Source organism: Canis lupus, chromosome 4 (assembly GCF_011100685.1).
Source record: "Canis lupus familiaris isolate Mischka breed German Shepherd chromosome 4, alternate assembly UU_Cfam_GSD_1.0, whole genome shotgun sequence".
Taxonomy (NCBI): Eukaryota; Metazoa; Chordata; class Mammalia; order Carnivora; family Canidae; genus Canis; species Canis lupus.
In genome coordinates, this window is record NC_049225.1 from 51599866 (window position 1) to 51618500 (window position 18635).

At 47.3% G+C, this 18635-nt stretch overlaps 1 protein-coding gene across 1 annotated transcript in view; it reads right to left on the reverse strand.

Annotated features, from left to right (window-relative positions):
• Window positions 1-12273, reverse strand: part of ADRA1B (adrenoceptor alpha 1B) — a 48441-nt gene extending 36168 nt beyond the window's left edge. The window contains 1 exon segment of the mRNA NM_001197035.2: window positions 11303-12273. Coding sequence (NP_001183964.2) covers window positions 11303-12251 — 949 coding nt within the window. The 5' untranslated portion in view covers window positions 12252-12273.
• Between the last annotated feature and the right edge of the window lie 6362 nt (window positions 12274-18635).

Here is an 18635-nt window from a genome sequence, read left to right on the forward strand (position 1 = left end):
AAATCGTGAAGCCAGAGCCCCAAATGCATCCCAGCTTTAGGGGAGCAAGATGCTGTGAGCAGATACCCCTGGAAAAAGTTAAATGGGGCTCTGTGAGGAATGGTCCCTTGTGTGTGCTAGAACATTCTGTTCTGAACTTTTTGGCCTGAACTGCTCTTTGATGCACACAGTTTGTGTGCTCACACCAGAGGGATGCTTGAGTGTTCAAACGGGGCTCAGATGTGCTGCTGGTGGTGGGTGTGGTTAGATGTAATCTTGACAGAGTCCTAGGAACACAGGCCTGCCAGTGAGGACTATATCCTGGGCTGACTCATGCTGTCATGCCATGCTCCGTCATGCCATCCATGGGGGTGATGGATGGAGTGAAGATGGCCCACACATATTCCAGCCTTTGGAGTCCTTTAGACACAGCTTATTCTCCCTTCTGCTCCCCAGATCGTATCATTTCGCCCTACCTCCTTGTCTTTATTCTGCATTCTGGAGACATGTGTCCTTTAGATCACACCACTTCTCTTGGGTGAGATGGATCCATTCCTTCATTTACTAAGTATCTAAGGCCAGCCAGCCATGGTTTCAGACCCCACCTACATCACTTGTGTAACCAGGGTAAGTCAGCTAAATGAATATCTAAAAATTTCAAATCAACATTTTTAGTAACTCCTCTTTCCCACAAAAAATAGACAAATGAAGTTGCATCTTTCCCCTTGAAATTGCTCTTCACTTCATTCTCATGATTCGTCATTCTTCAGATGGTTGAGGCTGTGGGTACCAGATTCTCTTTTCTCCCCACTTCAGGTGCTCAGTGACCTGAGGCACTGTTATATGCTTCTCTGTAAATGCTCTTACTCTAGGGTTTCAGGTAGGGAGGTATGTTTAGCACTCAAATTTTGAGTGATAAATTCACTCTGAGAATAAGAGGGGGTTATCATCGTCATGATCATGATCATGTGTTGGTAACATAATAATGGAGGCTGGGACATCTGGTCACTTCATTATAAAGCAATACTGTATTACCCAACAATCAGACCCAGTGATCTTTAGTGCATTAGCAAACCTGTGACATGTCCACATTTTTGGGAAGTAGTTTGATATTAAAGAAATCAAATAGTTTTCATGAATTAATCAGAATGTTGTGGACCTAACATTTATTTTGGGCATGCATGTGTGTGCATGTATGTATTTTAATTTAAAATTATAGTTGGAGGTGGGAGCAGCATTCACTTCTCATTACCTTGGGCCTCACTAAAGGTCTTAATCTGGCCCTGCCATAAAGTCACCAGAATTGTCTCCTCCCCTTCTTCTTTGGGGACCATGTTTGGCCATATCCTTCCAAGAGGTGAGAGGCACTTGACAGGGGCCAGTAAGGTGAGTGGAAATGGGGTCAATTGGTACCGGACAAAGTCTCCCTCTAAGGTGGGTGGAATAATAACCTTCTAATAAAGAATGAAGATGCTGTCCAATTTGCAAGCTCATGCCTGTGTCCCCTCAGGTCTTTACATATCCCATCTTTCTTCATTGGCCCTATGACCAGGCCCATATTGGCATTGGTTTTACTAGAAGCATTCATGATAGTCTCCTTTCAATGTGCTTGTGATCATTTCTGGGAATGAGATAAGTCATTTAATGCCTCTAAGCCCATTTCTTTATTTATAAAACGGGTAAGACCCTAATACCTATCTGATGGGAAAGTGGTAGATAAAGTCTGGAATGCACTATATGAGTCATAGCTGCAATTGATATTTTTACCAAGAATCTACTAGGTACATGTCTTTAGGCATGGAGGATGAGATGAGTCAAACCTGGACCCTGTCCTCCAGAGGTCTGAGCTGATAGCACTGCCAACAATGTGCACATCGTCCTGGTCCCCATAGACAGATGTAGCCAGCATCAGAAACCCGGAGGGGGGGGGTCACTGCCAGGAAAGGCATGGGAACCAAGGAAACTTCCATGAGAGAGGTGTCCACAGAACCGGGGTTTTACACATAGGCAGGATTGGGATATTCAGAGAGTACAGGTAGAGCATTTCTAGTAAAGAGGAAACAATCTGAGCAAATGCACTGGGAAAGAAGATGCAAGGTGTATTTGGGAAACTACAACTAATTCTGAGTTATAGTACACTCCTAATTCTTCTGCTAAACCCACACTGCTGCTCATTTACTCATTTGCTTAGCTTTTGTGAACACTCATGTTAGGCAGAGAGGAAAGATGAAGTCACTGCTTACACGACAAGACAGTCACAGTTTGTAGAGGAGAGAGGTAAGTGATCAGTTAGTTACCAGGTTGCTAGGGAGAGCATCCCTGCAGTGCTGGGGTGTGAATGAAGGGCATCTGCCTAGCCTTGGTGTTCTTTTCTCTCTCTCTTTTAAAGATTTATTTATTTATTTGGGGGGGCAGAGAGAAAAGGAGAGAAAAAAAAGAGAAAGAGAGAGAGGCAGACTCTCTGCTGAGCACAGAGCCCCATGTGGGGCTCTATCCCCCGACACTGAGATGATGACCTGAGTCAAAATCAAGAGTTGGTCGCTTATCCAACTAAGCCACTCAGGCACCCCAGGGTTCCTCTCTTTATGAGAACTCCAAGGTCTTGGGAGGGACCCTCAGGAATTTTCCTCATAGTTGTATGATTTTGTAAAGTTTTCGAAAGTAAGATCTATTAGGTGCAATTGATTAGGGCCACTGTCTGTTTCCACTTTGACTTCTGTCATATTTCCCCTCACATCGGCGTTAGGATAGGGGCCACAAGCATTTTTTGGGAGCTATTAAGAGTTGAGATGTATTTCATTTGAGTTCTACTATATACATATATATATATATATATATATTTATAATTTGCAGACTTTTCATTCTATATAGCTTGGTCATCACTAGTCACTAACTTGTAAGGTGGAAAGATAGCTTCTCGAAATACTCTCTTGTTCATGATGCTGACTCACCTGGACTCGTAGCATCAAGAGGTCGTAGCATCAAGAGGGGTAGGAGGCTGAGTCATGATATGATAAGTCCTATGGTGCTACAACCACATGTATGTGGGTAGCAGAGGTGAATCATGGTCTGAAATATATCTAGACAGAAACTAAACTAAATTGTGCAAAAGTCTTCCAAGTTCTGTATTTTCCCAAATTTGATAAAAATCTTTTAATAAAAATTTTATTTATTTGAGAGAGAGTGAGAACGAGCAAGAGAGAGAGGGAGAGAGCAGTGGGAGGAGCATAGGGAGAGGGATAAGCAGATTCCATGTTGAGCGTGGAGCTTGATGTAGTGCTTGATCTCATGACCCCAAGATCATGACCTGAGCCAAAATCAAGAGTCAGACACTTAACCAGGGAGCCACCTAGGTGCCCTCAAATTTTATAAAAATCCTTAAAAAAGTATGTGAAATTACCAATCATAAGGTTGCAAAATGTCTAAGTATCCATAATAAAAGGTAAATTTTGAGTTATCTTGCTAGAGGAAAGACCTAATCATTTTTATATTTATGTTCTCACCGGGACATGATGCCTCTCAGTTGCCAAATGATAGGCAGTCACTTGCCCTTCCTTTCCTCCTCTCTGAATAAACTCTGGTTTCCCCCAACTCCTTTTTTGGGGTTTCATAAATTGAAGCTCAGAGCTCCACACTTTGGGTACCCCCAGTGATGACCCTTTAGTATTATCTGATTGCCTATATGTGAATCTAGGTTCTATCCCTAATCAGCTGAGTGGCCTGAGGCAAATCACTCAACCTCTCTGAGCTTCAGTTTCCTTATTTGTAAAATGAGGACAGTAACAGTGCCTGCTTCGTAAACCTTTGGAGAGAGGAGTTCATGAGAGAACGCAGAGAAGCACCCCTCAGCCCTGTGTAGCACAATGGGTGCAGAACATAGCAAGACCTAATAAATGGGATCTATTAGTATTATTATTATCAGATGTGGTCTGGGAGCACAGTGACTGCGGAAACATCTTGCAGATATCGGAGAAAGCAATTTCCCAGTGTGGCCCAGCGGCCATCAGTTATTTTTATGAGCCACGCACACACTCAGGTAAAGGCATTTCCTGCATTAGAGATCCGAACGGGCCCATCTGTGATGGCACTGCAGCTACACACACACCCGTTGGCATTTCTGTGGCCTGTTTTGCCCCAGCAGGATTCGGTACCTCCGCAAATGGCCCCCCATCCTGTCGTATCCTTCACATATTGTCCCTCCCCCTCCTGCCCTTCTGCCCCAGTCCTTTGAATGTCACTACAAAAGGGAGGCTAACTCATTATCCATCCCCTCCCTCCCTTCTGCCCTCCTTCCCTCCTTTTTTGTCTTGCTTTCTTCCACAAACATGTATTGCATCTAACTACCATGGTATCTTCTACGATTCCAGGACTTTATGAGACTCACAGTAAAATTTCAATACATTTTTGGTGTGGATAGGCATAGGGCTACCAACTTGTTATTTTGCCAAGTAGGACATTTAACACACACGTACACACATGACTATCATCACTACTTATTACCATCATTCCATCAAAGAAATGCTATTTCAGCGTCCCAAAATAGAAAGGACATAATCTTTAGAATAAAAGGACAGTCATTTATATTGAATACATTTGGAAAAACACAGAATTTTTCTAATTTTTTTCTCATTTTGTCATGAGCCAGTGAAAATGTTACATCCATCGGCACCAGACCCCAGACAAATGTTCAGAAAGTACTGCAGTAACGACAAGAATAATATAACAAATGCTTATTGAGTGTCAAATGTGGAGTCTGATAGACTTGACCACTTACTAGCTGTGTGGCCTTGGGCAAGTTACCAAACCTCTCTGAGCTCTTGTTCCCTCACCTTTAAACACAAGGATGATGATACTTGCTCTCCAGAGGGGGGTTGTGAGAATTATGAGCAATACATCACATTCAGTGTTGAGCAGTGTACCCAGTACATTGAAGAGCTGCTTCTATTCTTCTGCTCTTCTCTTCTCCAGGGAAGCTCTAGTTTAAAGAATTCACCTTCCTTCCTGCCAACCTTCTGCCTTTCTCCATGTGGACTAACCCAAGGGACTAGGCAGGATTGGAAGTACTTCTGGCCTCACTGGGGGAAGCATAAGCAAGTTCTCTTGGCTCCCCATGGGGTGTTCATTCCAGGGTTTCCCAGGCATGGGGAGGACTGGCGCTATTCTGGCTGCATTGGAATCACCTGGGAACTTGTTAAAAATGGCAGTTCTCCACCCCCTCATGAGAAATTCTGAAACAGTTGGTCTGTGATGGAGCCCAAGAATCTATGCTTTTGGGAAGAGCTAGATGTTTCTGATGAATAGCTGGTCAGTAATTGGTTACGGCTCCAAGCTTTTGAGTTGGGACATTTTATCTACTCGGAAGAATGTCTGGCAGGTCACTCCTAGCATGCTGTCCTATGAACCCTGATGAATAGGGTCTGAGGAAGGTCCCGGGAGGAATCCTCTTGGCTGTGTCTTGCTGGCATTTCAACGAATGATACCTGCATTGCTCAGAAACTTCAGAGTTATTCCAGACACATTTCTTGTTCTCACTAACCCTCCTAAATCATAGAACCAACTAATTCCAAGTCCTTGTATCTGTCCATTTCTCTCCACCTTCATTGCCCCCAGCTGAGTCTAAGTTACCATCAGCTCTCACTGGGATGGTGGACATCTAATTGCCGTGCCTTTGGCATGTGTTCCATATAGTGAGGCCTGATTCATCTTCTCAAGATATAATTCAGATGGTATCTCTTGTCTGTTTCAAATGCTTCAGTCGTGGCCAGTGTAGCTTAAGATAAAATCCTAAGTCCTAGAAGTGGCCTAAAATCCCTGCCTGGCCTGGCCTCTTCCCACACCTGCAGCCCTGACTTGCCCCTGGCTCCCCATATTGTCCAGGCTTGCTACTTTCCCACCAGCTTCTGCCTCAGGACTCTTGGGCATGCCCTTCCTTCTGCTTGGACCCTCTTCTTCTACCTGCCGCCTTCACTCACTGAGTTAGCCCCTCCACACCATGTCACTCAGGGACCCCTGTGATATGCTGACTCTTGTTATTTACTTTTTTTTTAAAGATTTTATTTATTTATTCATGAGAGACACAGAGAGAGGCAGAGACACAGGCAGAGGGAGAAGCAGGCTCCATGCAGGGAGCCTGATGTGGGAGTCGATCCTGGGTCTCCAGGATCAGGCCCTGGGCTGAAGGTGGCACTAAACTGCTGAGCCACCCAGGCTGCCCTTGTTATTTACTTCTAATAGCATCTCACCCCTTTACTTTCAGGTTGCCTGTTACAATTTGTGTTCATGTTTAATTGTGTGCATGTGTTTTTCCAATGATCTGTTTCCCACTAGAACTAAATTCTATGAGGACATGGAGCATAGATGTTTTGCTCACCATTGTATCTCTAGCATAACACCTGGACCAATAGGTAGGCATCCAATAAATATATACTTATTCAATGAATGAATGAATGAATGAATGATTAAAGATGTAGATCTAGATTCTTAGATGAAGGGCAAGGTCTCACTGTTTCCTCTGGCTGGGGTGATGAAAGGCCAAGCACTGGGAGACCCACATCCTATGCAGTGCTGGAGGTGTGGAGCAAATCTAGCCCTGAGCTAAATGTAGATGACTTTGCTGACATATTCTGGGTGAGTCTTTTTGCAGGGATGAGCAGAGAGTGGAAGAAAGGCAGGGTCTTGTAAGAGAAGCGCAATACCCAGCTTTCGATACGGTGGCTCTGGAGTTTTGGAGCATATTTGCCATGGGAGCAGATTGGGACTAGGGACCAAGAAGGCCAGACATCTCCCAGCTGCAGTGGAATAGGTCTGTGCCTGTCCTGACAGACTGGGATTCAACCCTTGGCTCTATCACTTACTTACTGTGCGACCTGGGACAAGAAGACTAACCTCTCTGAGCTCCTGCATATTCATCGTTAGAGAGGGAGCAATTACTCTCTCCTGTCAGGGTAGCTGTGAGGATTAATGAGATAATGTCTGTGGAGAGCCTAGAAGAATGTCTGGCACATAGTACATGCTTCATAAAAATACGATCTCATGAGTCTGTAAACATCCTGCAGGAGGAGGCCACATAGCACTTAGTAGGTGTGTTAGGAAGTCTTTGTTAATGATTTCATAAATGCTTAAATGTATTTTCCTTCAGAAGGATTTCCTTTTCCAGGAAGGATTCCCTGTGTCTAAAAATTTCTCCCTCATTCAAACCGACTGTTTTGTGAGCAACTCAAATTCCTGTGTTTTGAAACCTCAGAGCCAAAGGGTTAGTGTGTATATTTGTGGCAGTGGCCCTGTCCTGAGTCATCTCTGAGACCCTTGCCCTCCCTTGTGCTCTTGTGGGAGGCAGGGATTCGTCAGCCTCATCAGCCTCGATTTGAATGAGAGGAGCAGAGAAACAAATCAACGGAGAGAGGGATTCCTATTTGGTCCCAGCACTATGAGAACACAACTGTTTCTTTGAAATTGACCTTCATTTATTTGGAGGGGAAAGCAGTTAGTTCAATAATGGCTTCCTGGTGCCTTTCAGCATTTTAAAAGACGGAAGAAAGATTTGGAGCAAGGCAAGGTTCCAGTGTTTTCTAAACAACGCACTAAACTCAGCTACCAGTTGGCTGCCCAGCACTTCCTGCCCCCACACCCCCCACCCGCCAATCTATCCCCACAATGCAGTGTACATCCCTCAGTAGCCCAGCTGCTCCTTGAGACCCTGACCAGCCCAGGTCTTCCCCAGGTGGGTGGGAGCTAGGACTTCATTCTTAGGCCTGGCAGCTGAAGATTCCTTGGACATCTTGCACATGGCCCATTGAGTAGAAATGCTGCTGTATTATATTCCAATTATTTCCTGTCCCTCCATGGCCCAGTTCCAGGGGCCGCATAAAGAGGTCCTTGTTTGGTGGAGTCCATCCCTGCTCCTGAGTGAGAGTTGGTCCCTGGCCCAACTTGGTCTAAGGCCACAGGGGAAGGGTGGGGAGGAGGTAGGGAGGGTGTTACAGGTGGGGAGAGCACCACAGGAGATGAGAAGCCCAGCCCTGCATGCAACCCAACCCTGCTCCCAAAAATAAAAATAAGGGAGGAAGGAAAACAATTGGGGCCCCCTGACCAGTACCCCATAGAGGGCACGGATATTTTCTCTCCTTCCCAGGAGGGATCCCAACCCTTCTCTCCCACAGAGAAGACAAACACAGCTATGGAAATCTCATGCCATCCAGGCACCTGGAAGTCTGTCACTAATTGGAAGGTACTCCTACCTGCACTTCTCTGCTTGCCAATGACCAGCTCCCCCTAGATCCGCTTTCTCTCCTTGTGAGTGAGAAGCATTTCATGGAAAATTTTGAATTTGCAACCTTGTTCAGATTCCAAAGAGTTATTGTTCTACATCATGCTCCTTTTGTTTGGGTGTTATTTGAACTCAGGGGAAGTAGAAACCCATATCTCCCTTTTGCTGGGATACTCTCCCTAAGTTATTAAGAACACGTTAATTAAGCACCTTCTTTGTTTGAAGCTCTTGAGTACCTTTCAGAGTCCATCTCAAACCCAAGGCCTGAAGTCCATATTTTGTACCTGTCAAGACTTGGGAAGCCAAGGGAGAAGAGGTGGGTAGAGTAGCTTAGGGATAGCACACCAAGAGATCTCCAGGAGGCAGTGTCAGGGGTGTTCAGAAAGGTTTCATGGCAAGGAGAGGAGAAACAAATTCTGAGAGCATGCCACGGAGGCCAGGGACCTGAGACGTCAGGGGGTTAAAAGTCTCAGAAAGTCATGAACAGAAAGGGAGGAAAAGTGGAGGAGCTAGCATTGGTGAGAAGAAACTGAGAGAGAAACTGAGTTTGAAGAGCAGGACCCACAGAGAAACCACATCATCCTGTACCACCACGTGCCTGGGGAAGGGTTAAGCTTTGCAGCATTTAAAACCTTGGTGTCCAGGAGGCTGGAGCCTGAAGGTTGCTGAGAGGTCCTCTGGCTAGTGATTCTCAAAGCCTTGATTTGTGGACCACTTCTTCAGAATCACCTGGTGTGCTGGTTAAACATGAGGATTCCTGGGACCCATCCGATTTACTGAATCAGATTGTCTGTGGATTATGTCTAAGACGGTGAATGTTTATCAAGTTCCACAGATGACTCTGATCTTTATTAAAATCTGAGAGCCCTTGATTAAGTCCAACTCTCTTGTTCCCTGGAAGTGAGATCTGAAGTCCAGAGAGGTTAAGCAACAAACCTAGGGTAACAGAGCTGACTGATGGCAAACCTCACAGGAAGACTCCATTGCGCTTGGCCCCCAGGGCAGTGCTCTTTCCCTTTCAGCATGCAGGCAGCCTCTGCGCCTATTTGGACCTGTTTCCATTGCCCCCTAAAGTGAAAGCTTGCACCTTTGATCCATTCCCTGCATCCTGCTGTGGCCTTCTCCTTCCTGAGGATGCTCTGGTCATAGCCTCTGCAGGCTGGAGGGCAGAGGCAGAAGGAAGAAAGGAGAAAGACTCAATTCTCTTCTGAGCCTTTAATAGCGGTGTGGGATTGGCAACTGAGTAGAGAAGGAGAAACACAATTATAGCTGAGGGGCGATTGGGATTTGGTTTGTAGTACAACGCTAACTTTCATTAAGCTTTTGCTGTGCACCAGACACTGCATTAAGTCCTCTCCATGCATTAGTGCAAACCCCATGGAGCAAACAATAATTAGCCCTATTTTGCAGATGGAGAAACTGAGGCTCACAGACCATCAGTCATTTGCCCAAGGTCTATAGCTAGTATATGACCAAATCACTTCCATGTACAACCATGATCTTTACATAGCCCAAACCAGTGTGAACTGTTACCCACTTTAACCCAACAAGCCTGCAAGAGGACCCCAAGACTTTGGAAAAAAAAAAAAAGAAAGCTTCTCTGCAGTGAGATGTGACCACTCCTGGGGGTGGGGTACAGCTTCAAATGCTTTCCACGTAACACACTAAAAATATTTCCCAAAGGCATTAACTTAACTTGCAAGCCTGCCTTAGAAATGACAACATGGAGAGTAGGTTAAACACCTTTTTTCCCCTTTATCTTTTTAAAATGGAAACTCGTGATGTCAGTTTGCTTTCTTTCCATTTGCCCTTTTTCTCGTGAAAGCAGTGTGTCTCCAGAATTTTAGTTATTTGAGGGATTTGGTTATGTTCAGTGCTAATGGAGCCCCGGGTGTGATCACAGGCATATATGGTGCATGGCATGTAGCAGCCGTTACCTCTTCTGATATCATGGCACATGACTTTGCAATGATCACCTCCCTCCATTCATTTTCTGGAGTGTCCCCCAGGGATGGGAGAGGAAACGAAAGCAGATCCGTGCCTTAGAGAAGGGACAAGTGTTTCCCAAGCCTTGTGGACAGCATGTCACGGTGCCCTCCTGTAGGTTTACCTCCTAACCAGACCTTGTCTTCTTAGGAAAAATCAGGAAGCTTTTTGAATAACTTAGTAAGACCACTAAACAAAAGAAGATGGACATATTTGTATAGGAGAGGAAGAACTCCGTTTCATCCCAGCAGGGTTTGGTGTCTGGCAGCCTAAGGTGAGGGGCCGCCGTACTTTAAACCCGGGTATTCCATGAGTCACCAGAGTTAGGAACATTTTTGGGTAAAAACTGAAAACATGTGGCCCTCTGGCTGTCCTCCTTCTCTTTCAAATCTCAAGCTTTGGATAACTCAAAGGCTGATTGGGGCAGTGCGGGTGTTAAAATGTTCTTATTAACTCATAGTGAAGGGAAGTGCATTGAGGTGAGAGCAGGCAGTGAAGGGAGGAGGGGAGAACGCAGCCTCTGCAAAGCTCACGGGGAGCGTGGGTCTCTGCAAGAGCCCTGGAAATGCTGAATGAAAACTGCCTCTCTGCGTACACGAGCTGCCTGCCTGCTTCCCAAATGCCGCGTCTGCGGTAACTACAAACTATTTTGTATGCTGCATTAGTGACGCTGCCTTAGCCGGCACATCATTACTACTGAGATAACGCTGGTGTGATGTTCAAGTCCAGTGTCCTTTTTAATTATTAAACTGACGCTGTTGAATGAGTCATGCTACGTACCAGATTTTCCTCCTGTGGTTCTATTTCGAGTGACTAGCACCTTACTTACTGTGTTCCCCTAACACCTGAGTCGGTTCTTAGCCAGCTGCCCAATCTGCAAAGCCTTTGCAGAACAAACCGTATTCTTCAATCTCCAAACACACACAGACTGCATAACAAACAACCCCCCACACACACCCACACCCACACCCACACACACCCACACCCACACCCACAAAACTTTACGGTAAGCTCATCGGTGAGCCCAAGATCTGAAAACACCCGGTTCCCCTCCAGCGGTCCCCAACTTACCAAGCGGTAGAGCAATGAAGAAGGGTAGCCAGCACAAGATGAACATACCGACCACAATGCCCAAGGTCTTGGCTGCTTTCTTCTCCCTGGAGAACTTAAAAAGTTTGACGGCTATGGAACTCCTGGGGTTGTGGCCCTTGGCCTTGGTACTGCTGAGGGTGTCCTCGTGGAAGTTCTTGGAGTGGATCCTCAGAGTCAGCTCCTTGGAGTTAGACATCTCTTTCATGACTCCGGCTTCCAGGTTCTTGGTGGTCCTCTTGGCGACGATGTACACGCGACAGTACATGACCAGAATGACCGCCAGCGGGATGTAGAAGGAGCCCAGGGAAGAGAAGAGGGCGTAGAAGGGTTCCTCGGTGACCCCGCATTCCTTGTCATCGTTGGGCGCGGGCTCCTTCCACCCAAGGAGAGGCCCGATGGAGATGACCGTAGACAAGACCCAGACGCCGAGGAGCGCCAGGATGGCCTTCCTGCGGGTGACCAGCGTGGGGTACTGCAGCGAGTAGCGCACCCCGATGTAGCGGTCGATGGAGATGGCGCACAGGCTCAGGATGGAGGCCGTGCAGCACAGGACGTCCACGGCGGCCCAGATGTCACAGAAGATCCGTCCCAGCACCCAGTAGCCGAGCACCTCCAGGGCCGCCGAGAAGGGCAGCACGGTGAAGCTCAGCAGCAGGTCGGCGATGGCCAGGTTGACGATGAAGTAGTTGGTGGGCGTCCGCAGGTGACGGTTGCAGGCCACCGACAGGATGACGACGATGTTGCCCACGATGGCGAAGAGGATGAAGGCGCCCAGCACCAGGCCCACGGAGATGGCCCTGGTGATGTCCAGCTGGGGCAGTGTGGAGTTGCTCGCGGTCTGGTTGGGGCCAGTGAAGTTGGCATTCTTCAACTCTCCCCAGTGGGCAGGTGCGGATGTGTTGTGGCCGGCGTCCAGGTCGGGATTCATCTTAGAGTCGGCGCTCCATAGCGCGGGCGAGCGGGCTGGAAGGGCTGCGGCCGCGCGGCTCAGCTGCCCCGCGCCTCGGCGTGGCCCGCGCTCGGCTTCCCCGCGGCGCCCTCGCGGCCAGGACGCATCTCCCCGGCGGCGCGGCTCCTGCGCGCACCGAGCCGCCCGCCGCCCGCCGCCCGCCGCCCGCCGGCTGTCAGGGGAGGCGGCCGACGCACGGGCCGCGGCCGGCTCCAAGTTTAATGGTGCGCGTCAGGCGCGCGGGGGCCGGCCGGGGGCGCGGGCGGGGGGCGCCCCGCGGGCGGGGGCGGGGGCGGGGGCGGGGGCGGCGGCGCCCGGCCCGGCCCAGCCTGCGCCGAGGAGGGTCTGCTCGCACCCAGCCGCCTCTGGGCTGACTGCTCGGCGGTGACATCAGGCGGGGGAGCCCGGCGCCCTGACTCCGCGCGGCACTAGGGGGCAATGCGGGCCCAGCCAAGGCGCCCGCAGCCCCGACGCCGCCGCCACCCCGGGCGGCCGCCGGCCCCGCGCCCCCCGCCCCGCCCCCGCCCCAACCCCCAACCGACGCGAGCCCCGGGCAGAGGAGGGGGGAGGAGCGACCCGAGAGTGGGGACCCGTGTCCCCCCACCCCGAGGTGGCCTGGCGGGATTCTTGCCCCTTCTAGTCCCCCTGCTGCAGTCCCAAGAGTGGAATGGGGCGCTTGCTGCTAATGGGGGCGCGCCTGCAGGCGGCACCCAGATTTAGGGGGGATGCGCAACTTGCGTGGCGCCTGGAAAGAAAAGGATCGCGAGGCAAGGCAGGTGAGAGGGACTTGAGTGGCATCTGAGACCCCCCACCCCCCGCCTTTACCTCCCCTGGGAAGCCTCTCTGGTCTCATAATAAAGCCCAGACGCTTCTCTTCGTTCATTCGTTTACTTGCTCTCTCTCTCTCCCTCCCTCATTCATCCATTCAACGAATTTTTAACCCAGGACCCGCTGCCCGCACTGGGGGACATAGCAATTGAACCAAGTCGGCAAAGACCCCTGCCCTCCAGGAGCTTGCACTCTACTGGGAGGAGACAGACAATGAGCGCATAAGTGGTCCAATTACGAGGTGCGTCCTCCACTGACAGGTGTGACAGAAAATAAAGCCAGGAAGGAGAAGTGGCGTGGTGATGTATGTTGCGGGGAAGGGTATTGGAGGTTTTAAATGGGTTCTCCCCATGTCACTGAAGTGATGCTTGAGTCAAGACCTGAAAGTAGGGAGGAACAAACCAGTGGACTATCTGCGGGTGAGGGGGGCGGTGGTGGTGACAGCATAAGAGATCTCCAGGCATTTGGGGAAGGGACTTGTGAAATCTGGGTTATTTATTGATTATTTTTCCTTTTCTGTCTGATATTCATGTTGGACATGCAGTTGTAGGGACACACTCCCAGAGGTGGGTGTATGGTACTTAGGAGAGAAGATACGGGTTGAGGGACAGCCTTAGGTTAGTTAACATTTATTCAACACTTGTTATGTGCCAAACAGCACGCTAGGTACATTTTGCATTTTCTCACAATCCTAAGAAAGAAGGGCTCTTCTTATCATTATTTCCATTTCGTGGATGGGACAAGATAGTGAAGTTTGTCTTTGCCCAGGTCCACACAACCATCATGGAGAGAAACTAGGAATTGAACCCAACTGCAGGTCTATCTAGAGTTGAGCACCAAGCAGCGGTGTCACATTTCCCCCCTAGAAGCCACTGAGGGGCTGGATTTCCGCACCCCACCCCCAGATCTATTGAGATATAACTGACATATAACGTTGTGTGAGTTTAAGGTATACAGTGTGTTGATCTGATATATTTGCAAAATATTTACCATCATAGTGTTAGCAAACATCCTTGTCATGTCACATAAATATTATTTCTTCGGTGGTGAAAATATTTAAGATCTACTCTTTTAGCAAGTTTCAAGTATATAATAAGTATTATTAACTATAATTACTATGCTGGACATTAGATCCTCAGAACTTATTTATCTTGTAACTGGAAGTTTGTACCCTTTGATCAACATCTTCCCATTTCACGGTCTCCAGCTCTTGGCAACCACCACTCAATTCTGTTGCTATGAGTTTGGCTTTTAGATTCCACATATAAGTGATATCATCTAGTGTTTATCTCTATCTTACTTCACTTAGCATAATGCCTTCGAGTTTCATCCATGGTGTCGCAAGTGGCAGGATTGCCTTCTTTTTCTCGGCTGAATAATATTCCGTTACATATGTGTACCATATCTTTTCAATCTGCCCACCAGTTGATGGACACTTAGGTTGTTTCCCTATCTTGGCTCTTGTGAATAATGCTGCAATGAACATGGAAGTACAGATACCTCTCTGAGATCATGTTTTCATTAGCTGTGGCTATATATCCAAAGTGGAATTGCTAGGTCATAGTTCTATTTTTAATTTTGGGGGGACCTCTATACTATTTTCGGAAGTGACTCTACCAATTTACATTTGGAGAGGGGGAGTAGAGGGAGTTGTCCTCCAAGTAGTAAACTTTGGGACCTGAGTGACTAGTGCTATAAGGGAATTCACATTTATTGAGCTCCTACTGAGAGCCAAGCATTTACTCATTTTCTTTTATTCTTCATGACAATGCTTTGAGAGGGGCATAACCATTGCCCATTGACAGATGAGAAAACTGTGGTTCTAAGAGAATTAGTACATTTTTGACGTCATGTGGCAGAGCAACAGAGTGACAGATGCAGACTGAAAGGTAAAGCTTGATGCCTTCTTTTCCTGTTGTCCAGAAGCCCACATCTAGGGCTTCCCACTGTCTGCCCTTGATAATCACTATAACGTGATATGCAGGGGTGAGGAATGAGGAAAGTCACTCAGGGTGATTTACATTTAAACTCCTCAACCTAGAGGTAGGTTCTTAACCTCTTTTAAAAATTATATAAACATATAATAAAAATAGAAACACCTTTATATATGTATTTGGGGAGTAGGTAGTTATTGCACATCTATAGAAGGTTTTAATCTAAGGCTTTAATCTTCTCCACCAAAATGCAGAGATTCCCAAATGCACAAAATATACAGTTTCAAGGGGTTCCCTAAGATTAAGAAATATGTGGTAGCCCTGAAAACAGATTTTTTTTCCTATTTCAATTAAAGTTGCTTAAATTGTATCTGAAGATTCTAAAATAAGAGATTCACAGGTTTATAGTGATTTAGCTCTTCAAGAGCTAACAGAGCTTTCACTTGCCCATCTTCCCATTTTGGAGGTGGTCTAGGAGGCAGAGGGAATTGGTAAACTCTCATAGATAGTCAAGTATAGAATTGGTTATCAAACTCCATTTCCCCTAGACCACAGAGTAGTGCTCCTTCCTCTGCCCCAGAGGGAAGTCACACATGATAGCCACTCACGACTTGGTTCAGGTATCAGAATGTGGAAGAGATTATTGAGCCAGATCAAAAAGTTCAAAATCCGTGTAGATTTTAGACATATTAGCATTTACCCGTGTCTTTTATGAAAGCAAAACAAACATCCTACCATAAGGCAAACAGGTATTAGCTTTAATAGTGGTCAGGTACCAGGACCCCACTAAGCAACCTTTGCTGCTCCTCCCCTCCCTTTGCTGGAGATGCCTCTTAACCCCTCTGGCTGATATCTGACCCATGGAATTGACCATTTGTTTAGGTGTCATGAGGATACAGACGATATTTCATTTTCTCGGTACTCCCTGGGGCAGAGCCAAGCATAGAGCTCTGACTCACTCGAGGCTTGGGGAAGAAGAACCTTTTCATTATCCATCTGATTACATTAGAAACTTCTGATGTTGCAGACTCCCATTTCTGTGAGCCCTCTAGGAGAAGCTGTCACTGAGTTTGACCTGTGGGAAGACCAAAGCTATGGGAGGTCCCGAGATCACCTTATACGCTTGATGGGAGGAGATCTCTCACCTGTGACCAAGCAGTTTTTCATGGCATTTCCTCTCTAACTCTCTCAACCAGCTGCAAACAGCGACATCTGCTCTGTGTAAGGTATCATGTTAGGTACTGTGGGCAAATCAAAGATAAGTTAAATCAAGCAAGCGATGACCTATCCCTGAGCTAGGTGCTGTGGGAGAGGATGATGATGGTAAAGCGCCCCTCAGAAAGTACCTGCTATGTGCCAGGCACTGTACTATGTACCCCATGTGTGTTTACTCAAATCTTCACAATGGTGCAAGGTAAGAATTGTTCCCGTTTTACAAATGATGAAACTTAAGTCCAGAGAGGTTCATTCACTGAGTAAGCAGCATTGGTATTCGAAGCATTGTTGTCTGGCTCCAAAGCTTGCATCCTTCTCTCTGCACCAGACTGAGATTAAAAAAAAAAAAAAAAAAAAAAAAGTGGCGGAAGGTTCATTGTTAGCCCTGAAGGAAATTACAGCAGAAAACAGAATGTGATCAGGGTCCTGAGCAAAGCAGAGGTCAGGGAGGGGACGGCAAGGCAGAGCTGTCCAGAAGAGAGGGCTCTGCAGAGGGACTCTTGAGGTCAGTCTTCCTTGCCTAGGACAGCACTCGGTCTGCCGACTTGGATTCTAATCCTGCTTCCCTCATTTAATAGCTATCAATGTGACCTTGGGCAAGATAATAAAGTGAACTCTAGCATCAAACAAACCTCGGTTATAGCCCAGTCCTGCTAATTTATTAGCTGTGTGTCCTTGGGCAAGTTGCTTAATCACTCTGAGCCCCAGTTTCCTCATCTGTGAAATGAAGATCAGGATAGTCCCTAACTCAGATTGGGCTGAGGTGAAGATTGAATGTGACAATGTGTGTAAAGTGCTTAGGACAGAGTAATAGTAACAGTATCAGTCAAGAGTTATGAAGGGCTTACTAGGTGCTAGGCATTGTGCCCCAAATGCCATATATACATTACCTGATTTAGTCCTGATAATAATATTATGAGGTGGGTGCTTTTGCTATTATGAATGACATTTTATAGATGAGTCTCAGAGTGGTTGCCCAAGGCTGCAGGGCTAGCAGGTGGCAGAGCTGGAATACAATGCACCCAGCGAATGAGGGTAAAAATGAAAAAAGAATTGGAGGTGTGTGAGGCGTCTGCTTCATGAGGTAGATTGAGGTCTTAGGGACTTGAAGGAGAATTTTTGCCTTTGATGTAGCACAGATGGGAGAGATGAGAAGCACCCCTTCTCCTGGACAGGGGACACTGGCTACAGCAGAGGCATTTCCTTTGCCTCCAAAGGCAGCAGGTCAGAGGATCCCAGAACTGAGAGATTCCAGCTCCCTCTGGGCAAACCTGTCCTCTCTGGTAATTACAATTTGTCAGTTTTGGTGTGGGTTCCCCAGCCCTGAACTTCCGGTAGCACAGCATTGCCCGCTAAGGTAGAGCTCTGTAGCAGTCCTTTGTGCAGTAGGCTGGTGAAGATTAATTGCCAAGTCATCCAGGGGCTGAATTCATATCACGTGCTCAGGGAAAGTCTGGAAACCCTGAACTGGGGGCTGGAGTGTGAGGGCACAGGGTGCCAGAACACAGAGTGTGAAAACCTGCGTACTCTGGAACCAGGGAACCGGTCCCTTCTTCCTTATGCCCCAGCAGCTCCTCTGGTAGGACAAGGTAAACAGGTTGCCAACGCCAACCCGCGTGCTGCAGCCTGGAGGGCAAAGCGGAGTGTGTGCAGTTTTCTCAAATGACTCTGGCTGTGCTTTTATGGCTGTGGGCTTCGCCCATCATTTTGCCCAGGAATCTATGGTGGTTCCAAAATTTCTCCAGAAAGAGCCTTTAAGTTGTGATCTGGTTGGAAGGCGGGTGGCGGCTGTGTTTGCGCTGTGCTCTCCACAAGCCCGATGCCCTTGTCCATAACAAAGACCGAGGGTGGGGAGCTGTTGGGAGTTTCCCAAGATGCCTGTGTATTGCCACTGCCAGGATTTACTTTCCAACCAGATTTGTTAAAACCATCAAAGTTAATGGAAAACATCACAAAGCAAAATTTATGGCAATAGGCTCCTTACAGCTGACTTTCAAGTCACTGGCCCCTCTGAGCTCTTCTGGTATAGTCAGGATCACCAACTTCTGAGATGTCAGAATCAGAAGGACCCTAGAGACCATCTAGTTCAGGGCTCAGCAAACTATAGCTGGTGAAACAGACCCAGCCCATGCCTGTTTTTGTAAATAAAGTTTTATTGGAAAACAGTCATACTCATTCACATATGTTTTGTCTGTGGGTACTTTCATGGTACCAAGACAGAGTTGAGTAGCTGCAGTAGAATGATCTGTCCTACAGAACCTAAACTATTTACTCTCTGATCCTTTATAGAAGATGTTTGTTGACCCTTGATCTAGTTTAACACTGTTATTTTACATGTGGGAACAAAAGGCACAGAAAGGGGAAGGGATTTGCCTAAAACAGAGCC